Genomic DNA, 21,826 nt, shown 5'->3' on the forward strand with positions numbered 1-21,826 from the left:
TGTGATGGACAGACCTCTGCTGTACCAAGTATCCAGAGGCTGCTGTTTTGAAGTGTCTGCCTACTCCTAGAGTTACCTTAATTATATACCTGAGGGAAAACTTCTGTTTGCATAAATCATCCATCCAACATAATTAGCTTTTTTGTTACAGAGGACACTCAGGATCTCAGATGTAAACAATTAGAAAGCAGAAGCTGTTTATTCATGGTGGCATACAACAATAATTGATGATGAGCTAGATACCGTGAAATCTCAAAGAACCTACCAAATCTTCAAAGGGAGTCCATTCTTAGGATGGCCTTTTTCTATAAATAATTACTTAAGGAGTAATATAGCAGAAAAATAAATACATTACCTGTATGTTACTGAGCAATTCAAAAACCAGAATGCTAGCTGAATTCCAGTGGTGTGTGTATCCTAGCTATTAGAAGGCAGAAATTTGGAGGATCATGGTTCAGGGCTAGCCCAGCCATAAATGTTTATGAGACCCTACCAACTGATAGCTGGCCACAGAGATATGACCCTGACATCAGGGGGTTTGAAGGTAAAGGCCAAATCAGGGAAAGAATCCATGAGCTTCATCTTAACAGCAAAAGCTTTGCATGATGGCATGTACTACCATCCCAGCTACAGACAGAAATCCATGAAAAACATCAAATATTTATCTTAAAAATAGCCAGAGCAGGGCTGGGAATGTTGCTTAGCAGTCAGTGGCGGGCTTGCTTAGCATGCATGAAGCCCTGGGTTTGATTCTTCAGCACCACATAAAGAGAAAAAGCCAGAAGTGGTGCTGTGGCTTAAGTGGTAGAGTGCTAGCTGTGGGCAAAAGGAAGCCAGGGACAGTGTTCAGGCCCTGAGTTCAAGCCTCAGGACTGGCCAAAAAAAAAAAAATTATCCAGAGCAAAATGGTTGGAGGGAGGGCTTGAAGTGGTAGAACATTGGCCTAGCAAACAGAAAGCCCTGATTTCAAGCCTCAATATTGCCAAAACACAAAGTAAAATAATAATAAAAAATAACCCAGGGAGGAGGTAGCAAGTTTGATAAGAAATGTACTCACTGCCTTACATATGAAATGGTAACCCCTTTGTACATCACTTTGACAATAAAATAATAATTATAAAAATAAAAAAATCCAGAAGGCCAGGTTGGAAATGGCCTGAAATGCATATCTAAGAAAGGTCATTCCATGGGGCTGGGGATATAGCCTAGTGGCAAGAGCGCTTGCCTCGTATACATGAAGCCCTGGGTTCGATTCCCCAGCACCACATATACAGAAAATGGCCAGAAGTGGCGCTGTGGCTCAAGTGGCAGAGTGCTAGCCTTGAGCAAAAAACAAGCCAGGGACAGTGTTCAGGCCCTGAGTCCAAGGCCCAGGACTGGCCAAAAAAAAAAAAAAAAAAGAAAGAAAGAACGGTCATTCCAGAGCCAAATATTTTAGGTAAATGGGAATTAAAAAAATTTTTGATCCACATTTTTTTTTCTTTTTAAACTATCTCTCCTATGACCCACGGTAGAATCAGCAACTACCCTAGCTGTCCAGGGACTTAATCCCATCTTAACACTGAAGACTTACATGCAGGGAAACTTTTTAGTTCCAATTAAATTGGGAAACAAAGCATCTGATGAACCTCTTTTCAAGAGCCACTTTCTTTTTGCCCAACATCTGTTTAATACACAAAGAAAAGATTTTCTAGATGTTTTTAACTTTAGGATTTTGTTGATGAGTGCAATTATTGAACAAAATGTCAGGAACAAAATAAAATTGGCTACATTTTATTTTACTTTTCCAGATAATGATATTAACAAATCTTGTCCTCATCATTTTATTAAAGATAGAACACTCCACAATCTGAACAGCAGAAAGAGTAGAAGGAAAGCCATATGTTCATTAAGTACCTGATCTTCTAAATGTAAATTTTATTAGAAATGTTATTATCTTTCTTATTTTTCTACTGTGTCCTAGATTGGTGAAGATGTTTCTTGAGACTATGATTGAGAATCGAAATCTATGGATTTCAGTGGGTTTTTTTGGGGGTGGGGTGGGGAATAGCAAATTTTCATTGTAAATTATTATGATAGCCAGCAGTCTTTCTCACATTCATGTCTACTTTAGTTGCTGTGGTAAACTTCCCAGAGATAATTAAGTAGTTTCTAGGAATTTAAGTAGGAGAATAAGGTTCACAACTTCCTTTTCAACTTCACTTTTCAAACCCAGAAGCATCTTTGTGTATATCTACCTGGAAATTTGTTATGCCGTATTTGGCAGAAATAAGCTCTTACTCCTCATTTTTTAAGTCTTGGACAATGAAGTTGTGTCCTTTTTTCTTTTGTCAGTCATGGGGCTTGAACTCTGGGCCTGTGTGCTGTCCCTGAGCTCTTTATCTCAAGGCTAGTGCTCTACCACTTGAGCGACAGCACCATTTCTAATGGAGTGTGCCTTCTAATTAAGTCTTACTTGTCTTTGCTCTAATTAATTCATCTAAAAACTACAAATTGTGTTTGGAAACTGTAACAACTGATAAAATGCACAAATGCCACACATGTGTCTCTAATATGGAATTTCCTATACAAATCTTTATACCATGTTTAAGACATCCAAATCTGAGTAGTAGCCTTCTGGAGTCACTGCTTAGAATCCAGATACTTGGCCTTGGGTAGATGCAGCATTTGGCGATACCCTTTGAAGCCTTTTGACCTAAAAAATGGCCATTTTGGTTCAGGGCTTCTAAAATGGTCTCCTTTATTTGTGCTCATGCATGATCTCTCTTAGCATTTATATGTTTCAAACCTTACCAGTGGAACTGCGTGCCAGTGGCTTACATCTATAATCACAGCTACTCAGGAGGCTGAGATCTAAGGACTGTGGTTTAAAGCCAGCCCAGACAGGAAAGTCTATGAGACTCTTATTTCTAATTAACAACCAAAAAAAAACCCCTAGACATGGCACTGGGGCTCAAGGTGCTAGAGCACTAGCCTTGAGCAAAAAAGCTCAGAGATAGAGCCCAGGCCCTGAGTTCAGTACCCACAACTGACCAAAATAAAACCCCCAAACAAAATAAAACAAAATCTTGCCAATGCATGGAATGTCCATGAGTACTCTCTATCATTCTTATGCTCTGGATATACATCCCCAAATGTGTGGCTTATACATCCAAGTGCTAAAAATCTAGCCTTGTTGAGCAGATGGGTTACTATAGCAGCCTCTAAAGCATGTTCATACTTTGTGAAGTTAGATCATATATGTGGAAGGGATTTGGAATATCTGACATACTATGCAAATGTATGTTCTTTTTAAAAGAAATGTATAGATCGTCTTTCCCAGGAGGACTATTGACAGGCATTTTTGTACAAGATATCCCACTCTCTAAAGGAAATGGTGTCATCTAATGGAAAGCATATAGACTCTGGAGGTTGACGTTGGTTTGTGTTTTGGATCTTCTTCTTACTAACTGTGGCTTTCTATAAGAATTTAATTTCAATGGATAGATCTAGAAAAAATCATGTTAAGTGAGGTAAGCCAGTCTCACAGAGACAAAGGACAAATGCTTCCTCTCATGCAGAAGCTAGATCTAAAATACACCCGGACATAATAAATTATACAGGACCCTAGACCTGCACACACAGTGAGACCAAAGGAGGATACTGTTGGGGAAGAACACAAAGGCACACTGCCTCTGTACTTCTGATCATATAAAATAGTATTTAACAAAATTTTTAAAAAGGGAATTTAATTTCTTTGAACCTTCAGTCTAATCATCTATAAAATGAGGCTAGTAAAACCTGACTTCATAGGGTTTTTCAAGGGTTAAATCAGAAAAGTTCAAAGAATCCCAATGAAGAAGTTTCTCTTTCAGGTGACATGAATGCATAGATGTGTCATGTCTATTAATAATACATTGGTTCTAGCAGGAAACCATTACAACTCTTATAACCTTCAATCATCAAAACAAGTCATGGTTAATTCTGGTCAGACACTGTGTTTGTTTAATTGAGATTCTTTGTATACATAAAATCCTGGAGCATAATTTAGGTTCAATGAATGTTAATTTCTTGTCCTTTCTACAATATGGGAACAGAAATAATCTCATCTGCTCACCAGAAAACTTCTGCTGATACTCTGAGATAAATAGTGAAAATGAAATAAATACCTTATTCTACTTTTATACACCCAATTAGTGCTATAGTTGCATTTGGAATCACTAAAGATTTTCTCCCTCATTTTGATTTTGTGAATCATGCCACTAATACTTTATTGTAATTTATTTTGGTCCTGGGGCTTGAACTTGGGTCCTGGGCACTCTACCACTTTGAGCCAGAGACTCATCTTCAGTTTTCTGGTGGTTAATTGGAGATATGATTCTCATGGACTTCCTGCTTCGCCTGGCTTTGAACCATGATCCTCAGCTCTCAGCCTTCTGAGTAGCTAGGATTATAGGTGTGAGATACCAACACCCAGCCAGGTCACTAATTTTTAATGAAGCATCTGTTTTAGAGAACTCTCCCTTCCATCTTCCTCCAATTTAATTTCCCACCTCTATGTTGGAGTTTCTTTCCTGAGCATTTCCAGTTCCTTCTTGAAAATCCTGGACAAAGACAGTGTTTACTTTGATCATTTATTACCTCTCCTTCCTTACTGTCACATTTCTTTCTGTGGGAAGGAAAGGAAATGCACACCTAGCTATAAAAGAAGTCAAAGCTCAGGTTTCTGGGATTTGTACCTCTGCATTGGCCAAGTTTCCCAGTTTGTGTCTCTGAACAGGATTTTAATCACCTGAGCGCGGGTGCTTGGCCCTGAAAGCTTTAAGAGTCCTGCAGAAATGGTAGATTAGCCACATTTAACAAAATAGAAAGTTTTCATTGTGTCATAAAAAGCCTTATTGATCTTGTCCAAGTATTGACTCCAGGGCCTTTTAACAAGCTACTCTGTCTAGACTTGCAGGCTAGAGCCCACAGTGTGAACAAAGGAGAGCTGGGGCTGCCCTCCTCTCTTGCAGGGACTTGGGATTCTCAGTAGGGCTTTTCTGAAAGAACTCCTATGGTTTTATTCTGTAGGGGTGAGGGTAGGTTGAGGCTGAGAGGCGATGGCAGGTGTTCTTGTGGCACATGTCAGGAGCCAGCTTATTTGGCCCTCAGTATTTGCAGTGGAACCATCATGTGGTAACAAGTTACAGTGTCTCAGGCTGGCCCTCAGCTTTCAGCAACATTTATTTTTTCTTTTTGCCCAGGCTGCTAGATGGAGCCATAATGCCAGGATATTGAGCATTGGGCCTTCAGGACTGAGAAAGACAGTGAGAGGGAGATGGTACAGTAGAGTCATTGTGATAAATCAACTGCATCTCAGCTTACTTCAGTTTGGTTTTGTTTACCACATTTGGGGTTATGTGGGTGGTTTTGTTCATAGTATATGGCTAATGAGTTGATATACAAAATGACCAAAAAATGATTCTGGATAATATTGAGAATTAGGTGCCCCCTATCTCCCTGGTATTATCTGCAGTGATTTAACTATTTAAAAGATCTCAAATAAAAAAGTGTCAATTCTGTAATAGTAGAAGGTATTACTGATGTTGGTAGAGCCGCTTCATGTTCAACCATTGTTTGCTTTATATCCTTTTATATAAAAAAAATGCTTGTGATTCCAACATTCAGGATGCTGAGGGAGGGAGTTTGAGGGTTTGAGTCTAGATTACACAGTGAGATTCAGTCTAAACAAAATCAAAACAGAGCAAAAAAGTCTAAATCTAAATATACCCTAGTTTCATACCTTTTCTCCCTCCCCTCTTAGATCCTTAGAAGTATCTACTACCTGAAGTTGGTGGGTATATTTCCTGTATGTTTTTTCTCTTTTTATTGCATAGAAATATATGTGTATATGTGTAGACACACACATAAACATATATATATATACATATTGATTAGTGATCATCATATAATTGTATTTTTATATGTGTATAAGGGACCTAAAAGTTTTTCAGCCATCTACACTTATGTTCTTGGTGGAATGAATGAATTGTTTAAGTATTGTGAGTACCTTATACTTCCCTGTTTATCACTGAAATGGAGCTTGTTAGCCTCTCTACCCTCCATTTTTTAGGACCAGAACTTTTTGGCACCTGAAGTATCTATAGGAGGTTTTTCATAGCCCCTAAATTTCCTGATATGGTGAAGAGTTGAGGATTTTACCAAGAAGATAATGTAATGATGGAAGTAGGAAACAACTCTAAGCATCTTTCCAGCTTTCTTCTATGAAACAAGGAGAATTTTCTATGGAGTATTTCTCTTCTGTTTTAATTGTGGACCAATGAGATACTTGATAGGAATAAATATTTTAATATCTAAATGGATTATATATATTTCTTATTTTTTGAAGATCTGTATGTACTTTTCCAAATTTGGTGGACATTTTATGACTTTATATTCCTTAGGGCTTGACTTCAGGGATTCATACATCATAGCTAGATGTTCTATCACTTGAGGCATGCCTTCAGCCATCTTCTTTGAGTTATTTTTCAAATAGGGTCTCACACTTTTGCTGGGGCCAGCTTTAGACCAAATTCTTTCTGTCTTTACTACCTGCATATCTGGAATTCAGACATAAACCACCCAGTTTGTCTTTATTGCCTTAGTTAGTACGTTACTTTGATAAAAGGAGCAAATTGAGGAAACATATACAAATTCATTTGGATCTAGGTCCAGGGTGAGAAGATTTGTATGCATGTGAGTATGTGAATTTTCTGTAACTTTTTTTTTTAAAAATAAAAGATTTCAGAAATCAATTTAGAATGCATCAACATAAAGGCAATCTCAATGAGATCCTTCAGCATTTTAATCACCCATGTGGGTGACATGGTTCCAAATGTGTCATAGAATCAACTCCAGGGCCATGTTGGCATCCTTGGTTTCTTCTGACGTTCTTTCTCTGGTGCCCATGTCAACATTTGCTGGCCTCAGAGATGACAACCATTATGATTTCTGACCTAGTCCTTCAGTAGATGCAAGCATCAAACTCTTGGTCATGTCAAGGATCCAAATACTACTTTTGTTGCTCCATTGTGATCAGTTGTATCTCATTAGAGAAAGGATGAGTCTTCGACTTTCAATAGATTGGGTTTCCATATAATTTCCCCCCTAACTTCAAACTTTACTCATCAGTAATCAGGAGAGAGGGAAAATGGCAGGATTTTTGCACACGGCAGTGTCTATGCTGATAGGAATTCTGCATGCACACTAGAAGAGTCTTGTAGAAAGGACCCATCCAAATGAGAAAGACAAGTCACCCTGCAAATAGTGACCCTTGCAATTAGGAAACGTACACTTCTGTGTGTCAGACTCTCACCATCTCAACACACAGATTAACCACTTTTACTCTCACCAAAGAAGTGAATGAGTGAAGGAGAGAAGGTCAGGGTGTGACTCTCAAAGTATTTACTCTGGGGAATGGGGAAGAAATGTTCTCACAGGTCATAAGAATAGAGAAATAGATTCTCCTCTATAAGATATAGGGTGTACTTCTTGTGTTTAATGCTTGTCTGATTGACTGACCCACAATTAAATTGGGAAGCCGGTAGTGAAAACGAACATAATTACAGTTTTGCTCTTATGAGCCTTGTAGTTAAGGAAAATAAAATGCACAACATCTTACATAAATTATCATAAGTGGGCAGGCAGGCATATTCAGTCCAATCAACTGCACAAATGGTTTCTTAGCTAAATCCACCCTTTGAAAATGTTTTCTGGACTCCACTTTACCTCCTTAGGCCTTTATCTTCCTACTGAATCCCCGTTCTATAAATTATAATCAGCCTATCAGGAGCCAAAGTTCTCTGCTGTTTTTCCAAGGATTAGAGTCACAGCCTATGCCTTGATCCTTGCACACACCCCCATTGTTATAGCCATACTGAACATGTCACTATGACCATATGCCCTGTGCTGTTCCAATGGCCACACCAGGCATTATGCTGCTGCATCTACCATTTTATTCCTTCCTTAGCAGGTGAACTCTTACTCATCATACTCAATGAGACAGCTTACACGTGACTACTTGTCTAGAGCCTTTCCTAACACTTAGGGCTAAGTATTCCCTTTGGTGTGTCAGTATCACCTGCCAGACCCTCGTGACACTACTGAATTACAATTATTTTATTATCCCCTATGTCTAAGAATTTCAACTTTTCATGTTACATAGCAATGCTACAGAATATTCTGAATACTATCTCCAAAATAATACCTGATACCACCAAAGGGGGAAAAAAGAAAAAGAAAAAAAAAGGAAAGAGCAATGCTTTCAAAAGATTTAGGTAACTTCCACAGCTAGCTGTCAAATTCAGGTCTTCCAATCTTGAGTCTTTATCATTACAATCTGCTCATCAAGTCTCCGTCTAACTACATGGGGTGCCCTATTAATGTGAGCACATCAGAGCCTGATGCTTAACAAGCATTCAAAATTATTTAGCTTTGCAATTTTTCTTCTCCTGTAAGATGTCATTTTAATTATTTCTATTCTCCTGGTTGCATGTGACTTAAGTGCATTCTACACTGGGCATTGTCGCTTGTGCATAGTAGGCTCTTTTGAATCTTTATTCCTTCAATGAATAGAAAAAAAAATCAGCTTTATAGGAATGCAATTGAAAGGATACAGTTGTCAGGCTGCCATTAGCTTTCTAGTGATTTCACTGAAGCATGGTTTTCCAGGCCATTCTTTTGTGGACTGAGGCATCTTCCCTCACCAGGATGCTGGCTGTTTATTTTCCAAGTGACAACTTGATTTACTATTTTCCTTCTCATCACTTTCAAGAAGCATCTGCAGGCTAGGGAGTGACCCAAGCAGTGTAGAAAAGTCCATTTATTTCTCTGCTACATCTTTCCTTCAAACAGTCTGAGGAAAAGGTTGGAAATGCCCTCAGGAGGTCAGATTTCCTATGTGTTTTCTTTTGTAATATGGCTTGCTCATCGTGACACATTTTCCTGTCTGCTGGTACACTGTGTGTTTACAATACCTGTGTGATGGGATGTGGCAGGTAAATGATGCTGCCGCTTGTCTGTGTGGGATGGCTCTGCAGTTTGATCTCTCCTAATGCTTTGTTTGGCCCTAAACTATATTGTAAGGGAAATAAGAATAGGAGGGCTCATAAACTTGTGCAGTCTTCTGTCTTTTTACCTCTGTCACTGTGAGTACATCCCCATATGCTAACAGGAAATGTTATTGGGTGATGCACAATACAATTTACTCTAGTAAAGGGTTTCTATTTCCCCTTCCTCTTTGCAAATATGACGATTTTCAGCCCAACAGGCAATTTGAGTACCTGCCCACAGCTTTAAAGAGGTGCTTAGAGGTAACTCTTCCAGGTTGCATAGTAAGGGAATATAATTTTGAAATATCCAACTCACACTTGCCTCACTTTGTCTATTTGCAAGCAGAGTAGTTGTGTTGCTGTTGAAGCTCGAGGTACCTTCAGAATTAAGTAAGTAGGGAGCTTTGCTTCTGCTCAGTCCTCATTCCCCAAGAATAAGCCAAACAAGGATAAAACAGTAAGCTTCCTTCTAATTATCATGAAGCATTTGTACAAAGGAGATTCCATTCATAATGTACTTGTGAGTACAATCAGTTTTGATCACCTTTTTCATCATTCTCTCCTCAATTTATCTAGTTCCAGAGTCACATATGTACATTGAATACTATGACCCCCTCCTTACGCCATGTCTACTCCTGTCATCACTCCTTACCAGAAAACCCATGCTCAAACCTCATGTTATTCAAATTATTGTCTTCTTCACCATCTGCTGTTCTGGACCCCTGCCTTGGACTCCTTGTATCCCCAAGACTTCGTCATCCCCAAGACTTCTTTTCTTGCAGATCAGTTACCATAAAATCATGGTGATCTGTAAGTTCACAACTGGAAACCACATCACTTCTCTCATAGCTACAGTGTGGACGAGGCTTGATGTGACCTGTGCTGAATTGATACTGTGTGTGGGAAGGAAACGATAGTCTGCTCTGAACCATTCAGGCTGGTCTTTTGTCTGGCAGGGAGGGCAGCAGCAGCCCATGTGTTTTTGTGCCTCATTAGCTCCGAGTGGGCCAAGCCAGGATGGGCAGCCAGGGTTATCTTTGCATCAGTGCAGGCTAAAGTACCACACTGCTGCATGAGGCCAATGTGAAGGACAAAGGATGTGATGATGAGTGATGAGTGTGGTTTCATCTCCGAGGCTCATTTTAGGAAGCTGGCTCTGTCTCCCTCTCTGGAGCACAGCAGGTGCTCTGCTCAGGGCCAGTGGCCATAGCCACTCCAGCGGGGTTAGCATTTTTTATCAGCCTTCCCAAGTGTCTGCCTTTCCAACCTGGTAGGAGAGACTTTGAAGAAACATCTCTGCCTAGTCTCTTGCATCCCAATTGAGTGGCTGGTCCCTGGCTAGGCCTTTCTCTCTCTCGTCATCACAAATTTCGTCTTTTGGCAGGTTGAAGGAACAATGTCTAGCTGCAGAACTTCAGACAGAGGACGTTAGGTGCCTGTCCTGAGGAACTTGAATTCTGAGCAATGTGCATGCTGCTGTGAGGGTACAAATGACAAGGGGGAGTGTGGGAGTGCTAAAGCAAACTGGGAATCTGGGGGTCTAAAGCAGTGGACTGAGATGTAGGGTACTACAGGGCTCAGCTGCGGAACTCTACTGATTTGGATAACCTGTGGGAACTCCATGTGCCTCTACTTCCTTGGTGGTATTCGGGTCTGAAGAGTCCCGAGTTTTGGCTTCCTGCCATGTCTCTGGCTTCCTAACATTGTTGCTTCTCATTCCCTAAAGCTATTTGTTCAGGAAAATTTGCTTCCATTCCTGTCCAGTTAAAGGCAAACCTCTGGTAATTATACTGATTTCCAGGTTAAACAACTTTTCCTAGAAAACCCCTGAAAAAGGAGTCCAAAGATGGTGTGTGTATGCATGCATGTGCTGGTATTGGGTCTTTTTTTTTTTTTTCAAATTTTTATTATCAAACTGATGTACAGAGAGGTTACAGTTTCATACATTAGGCATTGGATACATTACTTGTACTGTTTGTTACCTCTTCCCTCATACCCCCCTCCCCCCACCCCCTTTCCCTTCCCCCCATGAGGTGTTCCATTCACTTAGACAAAACAGTTTTGCAAGTATTGCTTTTGTAGTTGTTTTTCTTTTTTTACCCTGAGTCTCTCAATTTTGGTATTCCCTTTCAATTTCCTAGTTCTAATACCAGTATACATGGTTTCCAATATACTCAGATAATGTTACAGAGATAGTGTAGGTACAACCACAGGAAGGTGATACAAGAACATCATCTATAATAGATGCTACAGATACACATGGTACGTTGAAAGTAATTACAACTGTGATATAACAATTGGTATTGGGTCTTGAACCCAGGGTTGGGCACTGTCCCTGCATTGTTGTTGTTGTTTTGTGTGTGTGTGTGTGTGTGTGTGTGTGTGTGTGTGTGTGTGTGTGTGTGTATGTGTGTGTTTTCCCCATTAGGCTGGCACTCTACCACTTGAATCACATTTCTAGTTCTGGGTTCTTGGTAGCTAATTGGAGGTAAGAGTCTCATGGGCTTTTCCGCCTGAGCTGGCTTTGAGCCATGAGCCTCAGATCTCAGCCTCCTCAGTCACTAGGATTACAAGTGTAAGCCACTGGCACCTGGCTCAAATATGTTTTAAAAGATTGTATCATTTTAAAGATATGGATAGTTCTCGTTCATTCCTCTAGTAATATTATGCAATGGGTCCCCAAGAACTTCAAAATAAGGTCCAAATTACTTGATTTCAAAGCAGAGTTTGGGTGCTTATGGCAATAACACATCTGGAATCACAGGCTGCCCCTCTTATAACTATTGCATTGTAAGAAAAGATGGCATTGATTGCACTATTTTAATCTACTTCAGAATTTCTCTGAGAAATCACTCTTATATAAGTTATTAGTTATATTTCTGAGAGGAGGAAGAGGGGGAGAAAATACACTTGAGTAAATGCCCGTTAATGCTATGCAGATATGAGTATTTTTGATTAGCAAGCCATTTGTAAGACTGGTGCTTCCCATATCTCATGCAAACTGATTTGAAATTTCAAGTTACATATATATCTAGATTACATCTAGTGCTTAATCAGTTGAACACTTGGAAATAACAGGTAAATGATTTGTTGTCATACAGAGTTGGGCTCTGTGTTTCATGCAGTGGGAATAACATTTTTTTTTATTTTAACACTTAGGCAATTGATTGTAAACTTTGAGGTGATATAATTTAAATGGATCTAAACAGTCCATTAGCTGTGTAAGTATCTTCTCTCTTGCCAAGCTGTAGCTTTATGCTAAGCTGTTGTGTACTGGGTTACATAATCCCCTGCATTAATTTTCTTCACTTATTTAGCTTGAACACATACAAGGTGATTGCTTTGTCTCTTTGACTTCCCTTCTCAGTGTAAGCACCATGCATAGAAAATGGATTGAAGTCACTATTATTTTTTTCTCATGGAGCATTTGGAGAAGTGAATGGACTCAGAATTATGTGCTTATCTCTATCTGGTTTCCCCCATTCATTATGTTGACCATTGACCAAGGTGATGAGAAAATGCTTGAAGCTCAGTTACTATGGGGAAATTAAGGCAGGTTGTGGCCTTAGAAAAATAATATCAGTTGTGAGAATGGGAAAAAAAAGACTGATTTCCTGAAAAAATCCTTCCTTTTTGTTCTAGCCATATATTTACTCTTTTGAGAGACCGTGGCATGCATTTCCAGCCCTTAGTTCCCCCATGAATTAGGGAGAAAATATTTTATGAATTAAAAATAAAGGATGTTTATTTAAAGTATGATTCAGAGACTCAGTTATTTGTTGTTAATGGACAACTTGGGGGAGGTAATATCCTGGCAACTGATGCTAACCTTGGACAACTCTTTGACCCAGAAGAAAGGTAAATTGAGCAAATGCATCATTCAACCAAGATTCAGAAGGTCATAAACTGTTGCAGTAGTTTTCATTAAACACTTACAAAGGAAAGCACTGAGTGAGCTACATGAAACTTTTTTGTATATTTGCATGGAGATTAACATAAATATGCATGTGATTTGCATAGACATTTCTCTCTCATATTGGCTTCATGTATTATTTATTTATTATGGTGTTCTGTGAGGCCTACTATATAAAACAGGTTCTTTTAGCTTTAACACAGCCAGATTTTCTGAGTCAAGTAACCATTTCTTTGGGTGATCATTTGTGAGAAGAATTGGTTCCTGCCTCAATTTATCCATCCTCTAGGATGGTTTGTAAGTTCCAAACTCTATGGAATCATTCAAGACCTTAGAGAAATAGACCAGAAGTATGTAGCATATTCAGATTATTGGCTGAGGGTTACTGATATTTAGAGAAAAGTCCAGAGGTACTCCAATACCTGATCACCACACCCTTATTCTTACACATCACTTCTGGGAATTAATACAGGCAGTCCCTCACATTCCTTTTAGTTCTCGAATTTATTATTTTGACAGACTCCTTCCTCTAATTACATGGAAAACATTAGCCACCACCTAGCACGTTAAATAATATCCTAGAGCCTGGCTATTATATTCAAAGGCTTCCCTGTTTTGAAGAATCCTTGGTGATTAATTTCAGCTTCTCTTTATAGGCACTGCTTTCTGGTCATACCTAACTCAGTTCAGTGGTGCGGCTTAGATGTTCATAGACGATGCCCAGTAGTTTTCCATGTGTAGTTCTACGGGTGCGCAAGGTAGTTGTTTCGGTGCGTGTCCTCAGTAGTAAAAGAATTTTGTTATGATAGCTGCATTTGATTTGTCATCCTCTACTCCAGACTAGAGTCATCTCCAGGTCTGTTGTACAGTTTCATTTCAACAAATCCATCTCTCTAGAAATGAGAAGAGAGATCATGGAATAGACAGGTCACTGGAGGATTGGACAGATCTGTCTCAAACATGCAGGCAGTGCCAAATTTCTGCTTCATGAGTGTTTGGGGGCTACTTTGACAAAATGTATGAGGCATTGGTTATGTGTCCATTGGCCCTTGTTCCTTATGTGTGTGTAAGATACAGGCCAGTCATACATAGGTGCTCAGCTGTTTGGGTTTGTGTGTGTGTGTGTGTGTGTGTGTGTGTGTGTGTGTGTGTAATAATACATAGGTAGACACATCCTATGAGTCCCTGTGGAACACATAGAGGCAACCTCTTATTCTGTCAAATATGAAGCTGAGGTTCATTTTAAGGGTATCTTAATGTTATGTTTAATTTAATAACATGTAGCAAGTGGTCATCTCTCCACATAATACAAATAGCTCCTCTACCTTTCTTACTGGACATAAGATAATACTTATGTTAGTTCTGTAGTAAAATAAATCTCAGTTGAGGTGAACTTGGCTAAAATATCAGGAGGGAAAATATAATTCTTTCAACTTTTCTTAGTAACCCCCAGATTTTCAAAGGAAATTGCCAATCCAGGTTTCTCTTGTTGCCTAGTTTTTATTGACAAGGTGCTTTTTAAAGAGTTGTTGACCAAACTTATACTACTTAGGGTATACTAAGTAGTTCACTGTATAGGAGGGTGGCAAGAAAATAAATGGAAGTAGACATAATAAGTGTTAAACTTATACCTCAAATCAATAGATGATGAAATTAACTATGTCCTATTCTTTTCATTTGATAAAAAGACTTTGGTAGCTACCTATACTGCACTGCAAGGTCTGCATTTAGAATTTTTAGATTTCTTGGAGTTTTGGACTATAAGATTGGAGTGTAGGGAGAAGCAGGAACCCCCTTGATCCTTAGCTCAAGGCCTGCCTCCATTCTTTCCCAACTTTGGCTTTGTCCTATATCACAAGGGGTCTGGATAAATGGATGTAGTTGCCTTGTTCCATGTTGTAAGCTCTGTCACATCTTGCAAATAGTCCCTTATGGCTCCCCTTGAACCTCTATTTGTGGATAATGACACCTTGGTTTACCTACAGAAAAGAACTACACAGTAAGTCATGACATTTTTAGATAGGGCCTTAGAGCATCCTAGTGTTGGAATACGGTTCTAAAAGTTTATGGCCTCCACATGGGAATCACATCATGGCCCTATTTGGGGGGGAGGGTTGGACCATGGAAAGGTTTAACCAGAGCCATCTGAAGGAACCCCACCCCACACCCATAGCAAAAGTCCCTTTTGTTTGAGACTAAGGGTGGTATTGCCTTGTTCTCAAAAAACATATTACTAAATTTTACTCTGTTCCAATTTTCTCACCTGCTGATCTTCTCAAATCTAACTTCCTCTTTAACCACTCCGCCACATTCTATTGGATCCAGGACTCTACCACAGAAACAAAAGTTACTGAGTTCTTAATGGGTAGAAATCAGAGCCAAATCTTTCAGCGTAATTGATTTTAGTTATTGGTCAGTAAAAGGTACCTACCACGAAAGAGTCCTTTGTCAGAATGGTTAATTAGTCACTCTACATCAGCTCTTCTTCAAGTACTTAAAAACCATCACTGATGCAGAATGCAATGTAAGTCTGGCTGGTCTGTTTCACATAAAATTTCTCTCCAGGTTTTTTCCTTTGAAAATATCTAAAGGAATAGCCTCCAGCTCTTCTGCCCCGTCTTGTGTATTTTCTATCCTGGTGCAGAGCATAGTTGGTCTTCAGTCCCCCTGTGCCAGTTTCCCCAGTATGTAGGTAAAGCCTGGAGGGAATATGGACTTAGCACCAGGTCAAGGGCAGCGCCCTCTGGCTGTGTTCTCTTCAATGTTGGTATAGATCTGACTCTTGCCAGTCAACTGTTGACCGATGTCTACTTTCCTTTCCCTACAGCTCGAGAGGAGAATGTGGCTACGTTCCGAGGTTCTGAATACCTGTGCTACGACCTGTCCCAGAATCCCATCCAGAGCAGCAGTGATGAAATTACCCTCTCCTTTAAGACCTGGCAGCGCAATGGGCTCATCCTGCACACGGGCAAGTCGGCCGACTATGTCAACCTGGCTCTGAAGGATGGCGCGGTCTCCTTGGTCATTAACCTGGGGTCCGGAGCCTTTGAGGCCATTGTGGAGCCAGTGAATGGAAAATTCAATGACAACGCTTGGCATGATGTCAAAGTGACACGCAACCTCCGGCAGGTAATGGCTGGGGAGAGAGAGCGCCTGCAAGGCTCCTCTTAGGTAGAAAATGTGTGATACAGGTGGAGACTGGTAGACCTGTAGTTTGATTTTGTTAGAGTCTTTCTCCCAGTCTTTGCAATTTCACAAGGAAAAATGATTAAAATATGTTTCTCTTCATACTTCAGTTCTTCCTTTTGTGCTTGTTATTTAAGAACAAAAATCAGTTGTGTAGATAATAAAAGTGATAAGTACTTTCATCCCTCTTCCTCTGCCTTCCTCCCCTTTTTTCCCCTAAATCATTTTCTTAATTACATTTGAATCTTATCATGTTGTTGTTAAATTCAATTACGGACAGCATTTTGTTGCTGCCGCTTGATGGATTTTCCTCATTCTTTGAATGTATGTTTTCCTTTTTAATTAAGTGAGCCATTGCCATGATATTGTCACAATTTTAACTCCTTCCAGAAAAAAAAAATTATTTTTCCTCCCTGTAATTTTCATTTATCATCACTCCTCGACTATTTTTTTTTCTTCCCTTATTGTGTTAACCTCTCGACTTGGAATTAGCTGGGATCTTTCTCAATTCCTGTTTCTCTGTTCCCTGATGCTATGGTCCTACCTTCTTGTCCTGGTCTTTTACCTCCAAGACTCTTCAGTTGACTGGCAGGCCTGGAAAGTGGAAGGACCCAAATATAAATGTCAACTTTGGAGCAGCTCTCCTGATTCTGTGCGTGCTTGAGAACTCACTCCCATCGCTTGTGGATTCTAAGCAGGCAACTGCGTCAGGTGACAATACTTCCAGGGAGTTTGAGCCAAGCCAAGTTGTTTTGCATTTCATAGTAATTATAATAATAACAAAGTAATAATTATAATAAGAAAATTAACAATACCTTATTAGCACATACTAGTAAAAGCATTTCCCATAGAAGTCACGATCTGCTGAGATGTTTTTTTTTTCATGCTGCGATTTCTACTGGGTTTTCCTACTTGTGAATCTGCCATGCAACCTAGTTGGATAGCATAGACCAGGGATTAATCAGAAAACACTATGCAAATTTCCAGAAAGCGCTTATCAAATTTACCCAACAATATGATTAATTTAAAGCCTTTTCATGTAAACATGAAAGCACAAGACATGACAGGTGTTTACATACGTTTTGTGTTTGGTAAAAGTGCGTCTCCTGAGTAATACTAAGCAGATAGCATAGTTTAGCACACATTGGAAAGGAATATAGTGAAAACATTCATTTGTACACTTGATTGAATTAAAAAAGCCACATGGTTGGGAGATTCCATTCTATCAGTGGAAACATTATCAAGTAACACAAGACTTAAACTCCTCAACCTTCTTACCTTAATGTGAATTTGACTTTTTTGAGTCATGGTTCTGTTTTCCCTGCAAGGCCCTAAAGAACCCTAATGCTGATGTTTTCTTTTATTGTCCCTTGTCCATAGTTACTCAGAGAGATCTCTTTCACTGTCAAGAAAGCCCAAATCAAATCTCCTCCATTTGCTGATGCAGAAGTATAAAGACTAGACCAGAGTGAAATATGACCTTTTTCAAGGTTTGATTGGCAGGTACAAAATAACACCCTTTAGGCATTAGGCAATAGAAATTTAGATTTTGATGCACTGAAGAATAGCATGAGGCCACAGTTCTCACCAATTTCTTTCTCTCTCTCCCAATACATACTTCTTGCCCATTATAGAATGATTCCAATTGTACCACAGAGGTTCAATTTTGTTTTTACTAAAAACATTTTCTAAAATAGTATGCAGTCTCAATTAAGTCCTTTCCGTGAAAGAGGATAAACCATACTGTAGTTTAAATATTTGTTGTGATGTTCTGGTCAAAGCAGTTGGAGAAAAACCACCCTGAGGGGTTTCTATTCTGTTCTATTTCAAGTTCAAAGGCCCAACTCCTCTCTGTGCCCTTGGACAAGCCACTTAACCTTACTCCATCACAGTTTCCATTTGTGAAATGCTGATTACAATGCTCCCCAGCCATGTGTGGTGGCTAAATATGCAAAGCGCCTTCTGTTCCAGAAGGATTATGAGCTCATCCATGGTCTGAGTGCTAGAGTCACTGTGACGTGCAGATGATTTACAGGCTGAGCATTCGTCCCAGAGGTGACTGCTTCTGTCTGGTGCCAACATGCAGCTAAGTAGAGCTCTCTGTCCTAGACAAATCCTCAGAGGTCCAAAAGTATTAGGGTGTCTCTTCACAGAGAGCATATGAAGCTCATGTGAAAAAGTACCCCTATAATTGGACCTCATTGAAATCCTGATTGAATTTTGTTTCCAAATGTACTTTATTGAAATAGAGGGAAATCTCTGAAAGGCAGAGTTGATTTTGCAAATGAAATCTTTTCAGTGTTGAATAATCTAAGATTATTATTTTGACTGTTCAAAATATTTTATAACATCTTTTGCATTCCCTAGAATACGTTTGAAGGAGTGGGAGGCTCCTTATCTATTCCAAATAAATTATAAATAGCTTTATAAATATTTGATGACAAGCTTATGGCAGCCCGTCCACATTACTGGTAAGACCCAGTGGCATCTGTAGGGAGAAAAAATATCTGAGGAAAATTTACCTAGCCTTTCCTGGAGGATTTATGACTAAGTAGAGTAGAACTCTTCCATTTCTTCCTTCAAAGTCATTAATTTTAGTTCTGTCTTTAGGTCAACTCAAAGCCAAGCCCAGGTATTTAACTGGACTCTGTATTTGCTCCAAGTTATAAAACTGGTATTCAGACAAAGGTAGTAAGTGTACGTGTGTGTAGGTGCATATAGAGTAGGTTTGCCTTTAACTTGCCAGAGACTAAGGTCAAGCCCTTACACCTTAATTGTTTCACCTCTTCTTGCCACAGACACGAAACTGAGGTTGCAGATCTTCCATCCTCTCAACCGTCCAGCTCAGGGTGTGTTGCAATGTTGTGCTTGAAGTCGGTGACAAGGAAATTGATTGTAGAGAAGGAGGGCATCTCTAAACATTTTAACATGCTCTCCTCCCTGATCTCCATGTAAGAACTTGCTTGAAAGCTTGAGCAGAGTTGTTCTAGAGCAATGCAGTCAGAGAAATTTCCCCCTCATTCTGGCCAAGTCAACAAAAATAATGATAACCTCATTAGTCAATAAAGGAGATAAACCTTTTAAATTGATGCATTCTAATGGACAGAACTATTCTAAAATGTAAGTAAAGCATTGTCTTTCGCCCATTGCACAAATCCAGTTGAGGCCCAGGGATCTTTATAATGCCCATGAAAATCTAGAGTAGGCTGCATAAGGTAATCCTCCTTTATGAGGTTTGTCTTAGACATGTTTCTTTATAGAGCAAGGCTATACTGTAGTCAGTCAGATGTGAAAAACTGCACCCCCCGCCCAGCCCAACCTATTTGATATAGAGTTGTTTATCTACTTGCTGAACTGTAAACTTTGGGTGTCTTTTCTTTCAAAACAGGGGGATGTGTATGAATTAAAGGGTGGGAGGGGAGCCTGGGCAGGATTCATTCAAGAGAGGTCCTGGGAAGTAAGTATGATGGTCACTGAGCAGAGGTGTGGTCTGAATGGTCTTGGGAGGGAGCCAGTGGACCCCTCCCATCCTGACTCCGCCCCCCAGGGCCAGCTTTTCCATGAAGTCCAGGTCTCATTGTCGTCCCCCCACCCTCTCTTTCTGTGTTGGGTATCTTTTTTTTGAAAAACTAACACAAGATCATTCATGCAATGTGTCATTTACTAACCGACTAATGTACTAACACCCTAACGACTCATCTTTGTTTTTAGTTTTTTTAATTAACAATCGTTCTGTTCACAATTTTTAATTTCCTTTCTTCCCCCTTCTCCGCAAAGCACTCAGGCATCGGACACGCTATGGTAAACAAACTACATTGTCTGGTAGATATCATTCTTATTGTCTCTTTTTTTGGGTTTGCCGTGTGTTGCCCCTCTTCTCCTCCCCTCTGAACCCCCCCTTCGATTCTCTTTATGCTTATTTCCTCTTCTTTTTTCACTTCTTATTTTTGTTGTTGAAACCAAATGCAGTATTTTCTTTGTCCTTAAAATAAAAATGGACAGGGATAGATGACTGTCCTAGAAATAATATTTGATTGAAAAGCCATTTTCCTTTTCTCTAGTTTTTTTTTTATTTCCCCCTTACAAGTATGTTTTTTAAGAGAATGTTTCCATTGAGTTAAATTTTTGTTTTATTTTGCAACTTCCAAGTTACAGACTAGGAAGGACAGAGATTTCTAGTGAGACTTCCTTGTCTCGATGTCTTCCTCTACCCCCTCTCTTCCTCCTTTCTCTTTCCTCTCCTTTCCCCCTACTCCCTTATGCCCTTTCTCTTCCCCTTTTGTGTGGCCATAACTGCCACAGGAGATCTGGGGGTGAAAGTGCTCCCGGTCCTCTACTCTTCCTTCCCTTTCTATTTCCTTATCCTCTCATCACTGTGACCAAAGGGAGCTCCACTAATTGTGTGCCCCATCCAGCTCTGCATGGCATGGTCCTGTCTCGTGGAACATTCCATTGGCATCAGATTTGTTCCATCATTTTCCTCCCCATTACTAACAACCTATTAACATGAACCCAACTCCACTTTCTTCTCTTTGGTTTCCTCAGTCTGCCTTTTCCACTCATACTTCATCTATTTTGGGGTTGGGCTTGGACTTTCTCTTTTCTTTTCCTTTTTCTTTTCTTTTTCCTTACTTGAGTGAGGGAGGTGGCAGGTAGGGGAAGGAACTTTGTTTACTTATTTATTTTAGTTTGGAGTGATTTTTTTTAACCCATTCCATCTCCTTCTTCAGTTTGTTCAGTGCATGTTAAGTGTGAAGTCGATTTTGATTTTTTTATTTCTCCTCCCCCTGTCCCACAGTCCTCCTTGTTTTTTTGTTTCTTCTGCCTTTTCTCTTGGCTCTGGATTATTTTCGCATGGGAGCTTTCATGTATGGTGTGTGCACGCTTTGAGGTGCCATCTTTTCTCTTTGCCCTCTGCTCCTCTAATGGACGTTGGGTGTTTGGGTGCTATTTTCTTTCCCTTGTGGGCATAATCACCCTGCCTTTTAAAAAATATTTTGTTAGAGTTGCCTTTTGGGTTTGGGTTATTTCTTCTCGTGGTGGTGGTGGCAGCTGAAGGAGGGCAGGGGTTGGTATCTTGGGATGGTCCATGGCATGAATCATCCCCAATACATGAGAATACAGACCCTTCTGCTTCCCTCCCACAATGCATGTCTGTCAGTGTGGCGTGAGCCAACAAAGAAACAAATCCAAAAAGAAAAGAAAAAAGAAAGAAAAAGAAAAACCACCAACAACCAAAGACCAACCCCTAACAAGCCCCATTGTCAAATGTGTCCTTTGCTGTTGTTCATTACCACCATGATTAACAAATCATGTAAGAACATTAACATCATTTTAGCAATAAACTAAGACAAGTGATATCGTCTGAGGATGGTTCCATTTTCTAGCCTGACTGAGAAAGATGTGAAATGGGTAGAACAAGGTGTTCATCTTGGCAATTCTAACAAACTCTCCCATGTGTAGGCGGTAGGCTTGGAACACAGGGAGCAGACCAGAAAATGGAACTTGGATGCACATACTAAAATCAAAGCCAATTGATAAAGAATACTTCACCAAAAATCTTAAAGACAGTGATGCTACAAGTAGGGGAAGCCATCGGAGTTGGATAGAACTGTAAGGTCATTGTTGGGAATTTTTTTTTTGTCCCTATGTCCCA

The 21,826-nt window shown here is 39.7% G+C and overlaps 1 protein-coding gene across 7 annotated transcripts in view; it reads left to right on the forward strand.

Annotated features, from left to right (window-relative positions):
- Positions 1 to 21,826, forward strand: part of Nrxn3 (neurexin 3) — a 1,433,525-nt gene that overhangs the window by 348,380 nt on the left and 1,063,319 nt on the right. For 6 of the 7 annotated variants that reach the window (XM_048362221.1, XM_048362224.1, XM_048362225.1 and 3 more), the window contains one exon: positions 15,812 to 16,113. In XM_048362221.1, coding sequence (XP_048218178.1) covers positions 15,812 to 16,113 — 302 coding nt within the window. Of the gene's footprint in view, positions 1 to 15,811; positions 16,114 to 19,947; positions 19,993 to 21,826 lie in introns of all 7 variants that reach the window. The other variant, XM_048362219.1, reaches the window with a different exon arrangement.

This window comes from Perognathus longimembris, chromosome 14 (genome assembly GCF_023159225.1).
Source record: "Perognathus longimembris pacificus isolate PPM17 chromosome 14, ASM2315922v1, whole genome shotgun sequence".
In the NCBI taxonomy this organism is placed as follows: domain Eukaryota; kingdom Metazoa; phylum Chordata; class Mammalia; order Rodentia; family Heteromyidae; genus Perognathus; species Perognathus longimembris.